General features: G+C 58.0%; 1 protein-coding gene across 1 annotated transcript; it reads right to left on the bottom strand.

The window, feature by feature from the left end:
• Nucleotides 1-2,808: 2,808 nt before the first annotated feature.
• Nucleotides 2,809-6,284, bottom strand: PNOC (prepronociceptin; the record flags this gene model as incomplete). The annotated part of the gene is made up of 2 exons (XM_084283668.1): nucleotides 2,809-3,270; nucleotides 6,165-6,284. The coding sequence occupies 2 exons, from the start codon at nucleotides 6,282-6,284 to the stop codon at nucleotides 2,809-2,811; spliced, it is 582 nt and encodes a 193-aa protein (XP_084139794.1).
• Between the last annotated feature and the right edge of the window lie 4,203 nt (nucleotides 6,285-10,487).

Genomic DNA, 10,487 nt, shown 5'->3' with positions numbered 1-10,487 from the left:
AAATCCGATGGGGACTGGCACCGTGACACCCACCAAGCGGTGCCCTGCGAGGCAGGGAGCCCAGACCCCAAATTTTTCCCCGGGGACGTGGTGTGGCAGAAGCTGGAGCATCCCAACGTGGGATCCCTCATCATCCCGACCTAAAGAGGATGGGACATGGCATTGGGGACAGGAGCTGCGTGGCACCCCGGGGACGAGGTCTGGCATCGAGCACTGGGGTCACCGCTGCGGGGGATGCTGCTGTGTCCCTCCTCCCACTTTTAAGCTAGAAAAAATCCCTTTTTCCCCCCAAATAACCCCCCGCTCCATCCCTTTTTGTCCCACAGGCCACGCGTGCAATGGCGTGACGCCCCCTGAAGCACCGTCACTGCCCATACCAGAGGGGATCTCTGCTGGGAATCACGCACATTTCCAAAAATCTCCTTTTTTTCCCCTAAAACCACGCCATTTCCCAGCTGAGGGGGGCAAATTGAGCCCCCAGGGTGGGGGGCAGCGGGGACCTTGCGCTGCAAGCGTTGACCCAAGTGACGGTCGCCAGTCGCACTGAGATCGTAGAAACAGTAAACTAATTTATTAATCCTTTTGCTATGTACAAGTTTAATGGAGAAATCTTTGTATGAAACAATTAAAAAGAACAGGAAGGGGTGGAGGGGGCGAGATTTTTTTTTTCTCTTTTTTTTTTTTTTTTTTTTTTTTTGTTTCCAGGGGGTTGCGTCGGGTTCTTTTTTTTTTTTTTTATTATTTATCATTTTTTTGGTACAAACGGCGACGAAAGGGGCGGCGCTGCGGGGGAGACCCGGGCGCGGGGCACGCGGGACATGCTTCGGGCAGCAAATTAGGCAGAAAGGTCGAAGGAAAAGGTGAGGGGGGACACCCACGGCTCCGGGGGGTCACGTTGGGAGCCCCCGGGAAGGCAGCTGGGACGCGATACATGCCGGGGGGACGCGACAAGAGACGCACGCGCGGCTGTGTTGCTGAGCAAAGAAGTCAACCCCGGAGACCTTATAAAACCTCAAGGAAAGCACAAAAAAAGAAAAAAAAAGGAAATAATAAATTATATTGAAAATAATTAAAAAAAAAAAAAAAAAGACCACAATTTCAGGTGTTTTCTACCCAGCCCTGCACCGTGCTCCGGTGCCCTCCTGTGGGCGCACGGGGACCGAGCCACGGTGGGATGCGACCTCTCGGTGTCTCAGCATCCCCCAGCCAAAAAGCTGGGGATAAATCCGGATGGGGTGTGGATAAATCCCCCGGCAGGGGGCTGGGGCTGGGAGGGGATGCCCAAAAGCGTGCAATAATAATTTTGGAGAGGGGAACAAAACCAAAAAAGAAAAAAAAAAAAATTCTATTTTCCGCTATTTTCCACTGCGTCCAACTTGTGGGGTGTTTCCAATGGCCGAGCGAGGTGCGAATTTTGCAAAAAATCCCGGTTTTCTCTCTCTCTCTTTTTTTTTTTTTTTTTTTTTTTTTTTTTGGTGGTCCCCCTCCCCGCCGTCCTCGCTCCCGTGTCCGGCGGTGGCCGAATCCTTCCCGTCCTGGCTTAAATTGCTACCGAGTGAAGAGCGGTCACGGGCGGGCACCCGGGTGGCTGCTCCCCAGAAGGGAGAAAAGTGATTTCTGAACGCGTGCGAGTCTGAAGCGCTTTGGGGTCCGTCAGAGAGAGGTGGAGGCTGCTTGGGTGGACAGGAGCAGGGCTAATTTTGCCTGTGCCTGGTGGTGGCGGGTGCCGGGAGGCGGTGCCGGAACGCTACAAAAAAAAAAACAGAAAGAAAAGAGAAAAAAAGAAAAAAAAAAGAAAAAAAAAAAAAGAAATGCAGCTGAGAGCGGAGCGGGAGAGGGGCCGGGATGCTCGGTCCCGGGGGCTGCGGGGCCGGGGAGAAATCCCCTAAATTAGGGAGATGCCTCGCAGCATAAAAAGAAGAGAAAATAAAAGAAAAAAAGATTGAAAAAAAAAGGGGAGGGGAATTAAAAATTCCCCCAAAACCTCAATTTTGGGTGTTCTGGGAGGTGGGTGGCCTCGCTGGGTGCAGGGCAGGCGCTGGGGGCTTTGAGCATCCCGACCATCCTGGCTTCTCCTCCCGCCGGCACCGCTTTTCGGGGGCTGCCCCCCCCTCGCTGCTAGATTTGGCCAACATAAAGCTTTTGGGAGGCTTCATCTCATTTCTAAAAGCAACAAGTTTGGCTTTTCTTTGATTTTTTTCCCACTTTTTGGGGGCTGAAACGTTCTGTGTACCTATTTGGTGATGGGGACAAAACCCTTTCGCCCGTCACCCCGGTGTGACCGATGGCAAAGGGACTTTCCTGGGGCTGTCACCGAGCCAGGGACATGCAGCCTCGCCTCGTGGCTTGGTCTTTTCAAGCCATTTTTAATTTTTTTCCCCCTCTATTTTTAATTTTGCACCCGTGGGAATGGGGAACGCAGCGCTGGAGCATCCCCACCCTGATCCAGCGCCGCCATTCAGCGGGGCGAAAACAGCATTTATTGGGCAAAACCCGACTACTAGGAAAAAAAATAACACAAAAAACACACAGCAAAAAAAAAATAACAAAGAAATAAAAGGGTCTGGGGATGGGTGGGGTCTTTTGGGGCAAAACTATGGCGTTTTGGGGGGGAAGGGGGTGCAATGAAAAATGAAATTCAAAATAAAGCAGCCATCGCTTCCTGGAGAAGAGCGGGCGCGCGCGGGGCCGGCTCGCGATTCCTAACGGAGGTTTTGGGGCTGGGGCTCTGGGGGGGGCAATTTGGGGGGTTGGGTTGACTTTTTTGGCCATGGCAGATCCACCTCCAAATGGGTGCCGCGGGGCCGGCTAGATCTCGTTGTGCTCGCTGAGGTCGCCGGCCGTGTCGTACTCACTGGAGCGGGGCGACATGCCCAGGTACTGCTTCAGGAACTCGCTAAACCTCTTCTGGTTGTTCCACTTCCTCGCCGACTTGCGCACCCCGATGAAGCCCCCGTACCGCTTCTGCACCCCTCGGGCCGCCGGCCACGAGCCCCTCGTCCCCCTGGGGAAGCCACCGCCGAGCCGCCGGGAAATGTCCTCGTCCCGCGACGGGAAAGCGCCCGGCGCCGTCCCCGCGCCTCCGTCTTCGGCGTCCCGCCGCCTCAGCAGCTCGCTTACCTGCAGCGGGCTCGCCGCCTCCGCCGGCCCCACGGCCCCAAAAACGCCGGCCCCGGTGGCCCCCGGCCTCGGGGAGGCTCGGTTGGAGGCGGCGCACATCTCCCAGGTGGCCCGCGGCACGGCCTCGCCTTCGCACTCCAGGATGCAGACCTGCGCGGGGAGACACGGGGACGGGTTTCGGGTCAGAAAGCCCAGAAGGGTTTGGGTTGGAAGGGAGCTCAAGGGTCAACAAATTCCAGCAGCTATGGGGGCTGCCAGAGAGGGGGCACTCACGGATCCTTAAGGGATTTCCTAACATCTAACCAAAACCCACTCTCTTTCAGCCTAAAACCATCACCCCTGGGGTCCTTGGGCATCCCCCCACTTCTATCCTATCCATCCTACTGGAAGACACCCCAGGAAATCACCAGCAGCTCATCAACGCTTGCAAGCCATCATTTGGTCCCAAATCCAGGGTTTTAGCCAACCCCAGGCATCCCAAACCCCAACACCCACCCCCTTTCCCCACTTCTCCACTGCACCCCAAGCTCCGGTCCCGTCCTGTCCCCATCTACACCACCCTTGCCCATGGCCATGTCAAGGGAGGCAGCCCCAAAAGCCTTATAAAAGCCAAGAGAAGCCAGACATCTCCCTGCAGACAGCTCTCGGGGTGGCTAAGCATGACTTCCCCTCCATAAATCCATGCTGGCTGCTCCCGATGACCTTCGTGTCCTTCGTGTAATGCTTTCCAGGATGACTTTTGGGACCGAGGTGAGGACAAACCAGCCTCAGCCCCAGATCCTCCTTCGTGCCTTCTTTCCCGAGTGCCTCCCCCGTGTCCCCAGGAGCCTGTCCTGCTCACCAAAGGCCATCAAGACGTGGCCTTCGGGCCATCAAGAGCGACCTCACCACGCCATCAGGCTTCCTCAGCACCCAAGGGCGCGTCCCACCGTGGCCGGGTCTCATCCCCTTGCAAGGGTCCACCAAGACAGGGCGCAGAGCCAGCTGGGGAAAGCATCCGGGAGAAACCATCCAGGAGAAGACCCCAAATCAATCAATATCCAGAGAAATTGGGGCTGGAGGGCACGGAAGGAAGGGCTCGTCTTCCTTGGCCTCGTCTTTCCAGCCCAAGCTGGCTTCGTGGCGGGCTCTTCCAAATGCTAAACACCAACACGAGGGGACCTCTGGCTGAAACGTGGTCGCGTGCGTCTCAAAGCTTTCAGAAATGGTCATCTGCAAGGCCAAAACCCTTGCAGAACCGCTCTTTGCCATGGGATCGTTGACTTTGCCGGGTGGGAAGTGCCACAGGTCCCCAAGTGGTGTCCCACGTGGAGCTCAAGCACGTGGCTCTGCAGCAACTCGCAATTTCCATGTCTTTGGATAAAGAGAAAAAAAAGGAAAAATAATTGTCCCAAAGTGCCTTTGGGTCTCGTTCACCCGCAGCAGTCCTTGTGTGGGTGTCCTGGGCCAACACGAGGTCCTGCCCCTGGGATCTCCAGACCTTTGTCACCGCCTCCTGCCGATGCTCGGCGTCCCGACCGTGCCCCAGATGGGGACGAAGGATGAAGGACGTTGCATGCAGACAGCAGCTCCAGCTGATAGGCTTGGAGAGGAATCACCCAGGACGTCCAGCTGGAGGTCATCGGTGTCCCACCATCCATCCACAACGCAGCCCCGTGGTCACTTTGGGGTCCTCAGCCCTCGTGCTGCTGCCTTAATTCACGTGGAAACGGCTTCTGCCACCTCCTGGTGTTTTGGAAGTCCTCCAAGCCAGCGCTGACCGATGCTCCTCCGTGTCCAGAGGCAAAAAAATAGCTGGGGAGGCTGCCTCCCACCTTGGGTTGGCATTTACGGTGTCACTGTGGGTTCGCACATCCCTAGGTGGCATCCTGAAGGCCAGTTCCACCAGCTGCCCTGCCCCAAAGTGGCCCCCATGTCCCCAAAGTGGCCCCAAGACATCTTCAAGGAGTCTCTGAGGTGGCCTTGAGGTGTATCCGAGGTGGCCGTGGTGGCCCTGAGATGGACCTCGTGTCCCCAGGGTGTCCCTAGGGTGGTCCCCAGGTGGCTCTGGTAGACCCCAAGTGGCCCTGGTGGCCCCAAAGTGTCCCTGGTGGCCCCAAGGTGGCCCCAAGACATCTTCAAGGAGTCCCTGGTGACCTCGAGATGTCTCCAAGGTGGCCTGAAGGTGTATCTGAGGTGACCCCAAAATAGCCCTCGTGTCTCCTTATTGTCCCCTATGTCCCCTCATTGTCCCCAAGATGTCCCAAACCACCCCATTTCCCCCCCATCCCACTGATCCCCAGCACCAGGGAAGACAGAGCAGGAGGGGAGAGCCCCTTTCCAACCACAAAACAACATTCTGGACCCAAATCAGTGCAATCACACCCCAAATCTTGCCTCTACCGGGACTGAGCAATGGGGTGGCTGCGGCATCTCCACCGAGCCCCAGGTCCCTGCTTTTTTGGGGTCCATTTCCCACCTTTGGGGGCTTCCCCCGTGGTTTATCGGTGCGGAGAGGAGAGCGGCAGCGAGGAGGCGGCCGATGCTTCCCCGTGGGCGGAGGGGGAACGGGGAGGGAAGCCAAAATCTCCCGGCCAGAGCCCGGCCACGGCTCAGCGGAGGGGAAAGGGAAGCATCACGGGCAGGGACGGGCTGATTCATCCCTTTGCAGCGTGATATTTTCGCCCTCACCGCGTCTCCCCCGGGCTCGACAGCCCCTGTGGATGGCTTTTGGGGGCTTTTTGGGTGCTGGTGGCTCTGGCAGGGTGCGTGGTGGCGATGTCGTGAGCCATTAGGGCAGGAAAGCTGGGGATGAGGGGGGTTTTGGACCCTCCCCAAACCTCCCCATGGCCATCAGAGCTTTGGGGCCAGCACTTTTCCGAGCTGCCCCTTCCCTTGGGACCATTTAAGAACAACCCTTAGGCATGGCCACAGCATTTTGGGGTGCCCACGGGGAAGGGCCAACACCACCACCCCCCTCATGGCTCATCCTTCCCACCCACCCCACGAACCCGGCGCCTTTCCCAAGGACCCCAAACCCCCAACCCGGTACGGGGGGCACTTACGAGGACGTCGAAGCTGTCCCTGTAGAGGTGGCGGTCGCAGCGCAGGCAGTCCCCCCGGCAGTCCCCCCGTGCCCGGGCGAAGAGGCAGAGCAGCAGCAGGTCCCAGAGCACGGCCCTCATGGTGCCAAAAAGCAGCAGCGGCTGCGGCCGGAGGAGACAAAACCCCGTCAGCCCCGGCACCTCCTAAAGGGGTAAGGAACAACGCTCAGCCCTCCCCAAAATGATTTATTTATTTTATTTTTTTTTTTTTAGGGGAAATGATCCTCTCCTTTCCCCCCCCGCCCAGCTTCGTTTTCCCCAGGCTATCCCATGTCAGGGCTTATTTTAGCGCCGGGACGTGGTGGGGAGGCACGTCGGGGCTGTCCCCGAGCAGGACACCGCTGGGGCTGGGTGAAGGGGAGCCCCCCGCCTGCCTTTCCCTATTCCATTTCCCCCTCCCCAACCATTTCCGAGGGGGCATTTTGGGTGTTGACCCCCCCGTCCCTATCCCGGGAGGTCCCGATGCGCACCGATGTGGGCATCGGTGGCACGTGGTGGCGAAGTGACGTGGCCGTGGGCGAGCAGCAAACATTTTCCTCCCGGATCAGGATGATTTCACCCCATGTGTCCCCACAGGCTTCTGGTCCTCAAAAAAAAAATGATTTCCCAGCTTTTCACAAATTTCTGACGGGGTCCAAGACCCACGTGCCCGGCGGCTTCGCCCCGGCGTGGGATGCTCGCAGGCGAGGAAAACCTCGGTGGTGGCAGCGGGGGCTTCGCAGCCCATCCCCCTTTGCCATTTTGGGGCACTTTGTGGGGTTTTGAGGATGGGCTTGCTTTGCCTTTGCAGGCTGGGCAGGGCTCAGGGCTCGTTCCCATTTATTTCCCACCGAGCTGGGGACATCTTGCAACAGGAGCGGGGCGCGCGCCGCCCGGTGTCACGGTCACCTTCCAGCTGGGTGACACAGAGCCTCGCCGAGCCGCCGCTTGGCGTTTGCCGGAGGGAAAGCTGATAAGGAGCAGGAATTAAGGCTTAATCTTCGCCCAGGCTCATTAAAACTGGCTGCCGGCGTGAGTCAGAGGATTGGCAGGATGCTCCCGGGAGAGGGCGAGCCCTCCCTCATCCCCCGAAAAGCTCTCGGCCCCGTAGCGGGGCTGCAAACCCCATCCACGTCCCCAAAGGGGGTGTCCGGGTGACCCCAGGAGGGGACATCTGACCGGGGCACCACGGCCGGGGCAGGCTCAGGGGTTACAGCCCGGCTGCTAAATGGAAAGATGCTACGGGGTGGGCACGCTGCGAGCCCCCAAAAATAAAGAAAAATAAGAAAATGAAGAAAATAAACCCTCTCTACCACGCACCGGTGCTCAGCCAAACCCCAAAAGGCATCCAGCCCACGGGAAGTGCTCCTGGGCGCACCCAAATTGTGCCTGGATGGTTTTTGGGGGGGCTGGAGGGACGCGGCATCCCCCGAAAAACGTCGCGGTGAGCCCCGCTGCTCCGGCAGCCCCGGGGGCTCCTCGCCCGTGGTTGACTTCTCATTAATATTGGTTTAAAAAAAAAAAAAAAGAAAGAAAAAAAGAAAAAGGGGAGATTTGCTGGAAAAGCAGCCTGCGGTCCTGATAACAGCAGGGTCTGGCTATCCATCAAGGCGGCCGGCTCTTATTTATGGCCCCGGGTGGGAGGGCGAGGGAGGCGCAGAGGTTTGGAGGGGTTAATTTTGGGGCCAGAGGACGGGACGGAGCTGGTGGGACATCGATAACCCGCGAGGAGAGGAGGAAAATTGGGAAGCAGGTGCAAGACGGGCGGCGAGGAGCTTTTGGGCTGAAAAGCAGCCGAAATGGGGCTGCTCGGGGGGATGCTGCGTCCCTCCATCCCCGGGGGAATCCTAACGCTGGTCCCAGCATCGCCGACGCACCCGGAGGTGTAAACGCGGGGATGCTTTGGGGTCAGGATCAGTCCTGCTGGATGGGGACAAGCTCCAAGCCTGGAGCCGACCCTAATCTTTATATTTTTTTTGGTGTATTTTCTCCTAATCCCCACTCTTTCAGCCCAAAGCAAGGCCTGACCCAGCGGGCAGGGAGATGTGAGCGGGCTGGAGCCGCATGGAAAGGGTCCGGCTGCCTCCAGCCGAGTCTTGTCCAACAGTGTCCCCCACCGGCACCAGCTAAAACGCTTCCCCTCCATTAAAAAAAAAATGCAAAGTTGCCATCAGGAAAAAAAAAAATAATAAAGAAAATAAAATAAAAAGGAAAAAGAAGCCAAGGGGAGCGACCGAAACCTTTGTGCCGGCGGCCGGGCGAGCGGCGAAGGGGTTGGGGGCTCGGGGAAGATGCTGGGGGGATTTGGGGAGGGGGGGGATTTGAGGCTGCAGCCCCCCTCCCCTGCTTCCTCGGAGCTCGGCGGAAAAAAACGGAGAGCTCGTCCTTTTGTTGAGCCCCTCCATCAGGTAATTGGCCATAATTGGCCCAAATTGCACAGACCGCGGCGAGGCGATGGGCGCAGATGGGGCAGCGGGAGCTCAGAGGGAGAGAATTTCTCCCCCCCTTGTCCAGCCCCTCAGCCGTTCGCCGGGGGGGGGGGGGGGGGCTGAGAAAGAAAAATAGAGAAAAAAAAAAGGGAAAAAAAAATAGAGAAAAGGAACAAAAAAAACCATAAATACACGTTTTTTTCCCTTTTGTGCTCTGTCGAGAAAGGGAAAGGTGCCCGCGGAGCCGGGCGTCCCCCTGCGCATCCCGCGGTGCCCAAGTTGCGAAGTTCCCTTCCCCTTTTTGTCCTGGATATTTAAAAAAAAATAAAAATAAAAAAAAAAAAGGGGGTGGGCAGAGGCACCAGGAGGGGAAATTTGCGGTGTGGAGGCTCCGCAGCTTCTCCCCGCAGGCCGTCGGGGACGGAGGCACCAAGACACGGGGGGGGATTTGGGGTTCAATCCAGCCGGCCAGCCCCAAAAAGCCTTCGCCTCTCACCTGCCGCGCCCGCGGCTTCGCGCCGGGCTCCTGTTGCATCCCTCGGCGGTTTGGGTCCAAAAAGGGGCGATTTGGGGGCAGGTGAAACTTTATTTTATTTTATTTTGTTTTTTTTTTTGGCACGTGCAAGCCGAGAGATTTCCCTGTTTCGGGGCAGACATCCCTCTTTAAGCCTCGGCGGGGAGAGAGGGGAACGTCGCCCGAACGCATCCCGAAAACCGAAAGGCGGACTGCAAAAAAAATCCCCAAAACCCCCAAAACCAAGAAAACGAAGAAAAATTCCAACCCCACAAGAGGATGGGAAGGGAAGGAGATCTCCTACCTGCGGGTGTGCTGTCAGCCGCCGGCTCCTCTGCTCTGTGAGTCCTCCGGTGCTGGTGGCACCGTGGTATTTATAACGGTGTGTGCACACCCGGCCCTATAACCTCCCTCCCCGAACACGTGCGCTGCTGAGCCCACCCCCGGGGGCTGGGGAATAGGATTTGGGTCCCCCCCCCCCCCCACCCCCCCAACCCCCTTTTTGGGGACTTGGCTGTCCCCATCCGACAAAGCCCTCGTCGTCCCGGCGAGGTGTCGTGGGATTTTGGTTTTTTTTGGGGTTGTGCGTGGTAGAATCCCCTAAATCGCCACCCAGGAGGGGATTGGGGGGTAAAAAGGGGGCACCACCCTATAAAAAAAACCCGCAGAGAGGGGCTGGATTTGGGGCCGGCGGCCTGAACCCCAGCGTGGTGTCCCCCAGCACCCCGTGGGCCAGGAGGATGGGGGGGTTATGGGGTTGGGGTTGGGGTTGGATTTGGGATGCCCAAGGGGGTGTTATAGGGGCGCCCAGCTCCCCAAATCCAGCACCCTGGGGACTGGGGGGCACCCACCTCCGTCCCCCCACCTCATTTGGGGCAGAATGGGTTAAAAATGCTTCGTTTCCACCAAGGACCCTATAAACTTTCACGGTGCAGCCCCAGGCTGGGGAGGGGGCTCCCCCCGAACCCCAAAACAGAGGATCAGGATTTTGGGGGCAGGATTGGGATATGGGATCAGGACCGGGATTTGGGGGCAGGATCGGGGTTTCGAGGCAGGATTTAAGGGCAGGATTGGGATTTGGGGGCAAGATCAGGATTTGGGGGGCAGGATTGGGATATGGGATCAGGACCGGGATTTGGGGGCAGGATCCGGTCGTGGGGGGGGGGTCCCTGGCTCGGCGGGGGAAAATTAAAAAAAATCCTTTTAACTGGGAGGCGCTGGGAAGGAACAGGACCCCCGGCCCTACCCGAAAATAGGGCTGAGAATAGGGCCGAGCCCCGGGGGCGCACGCAGGGCAGGGTCGGGATTTGGGGTCAGGATTGGGTTTTTGGGGTCAAGATCTGGGCTTCAGGGCAGGATCAG

This window comes from Netta rufina, assembly GCF_964035555.1.
Source record: "Netta rufina genome assembly, chromosome: 3".
In the NCBI taxonomy this organism is placed as follows: domain Eukaryota; kingdom Metazoa; phylum Chordata; class Aves; order Anseriformes; family Anatidae; genus Netta; species Netta rufina.
The sequence above is the reverse complement of the archived record's forward strand: the minus strand, read 5'-3'. Positions and strand labels throughout refer to the sequence as shown.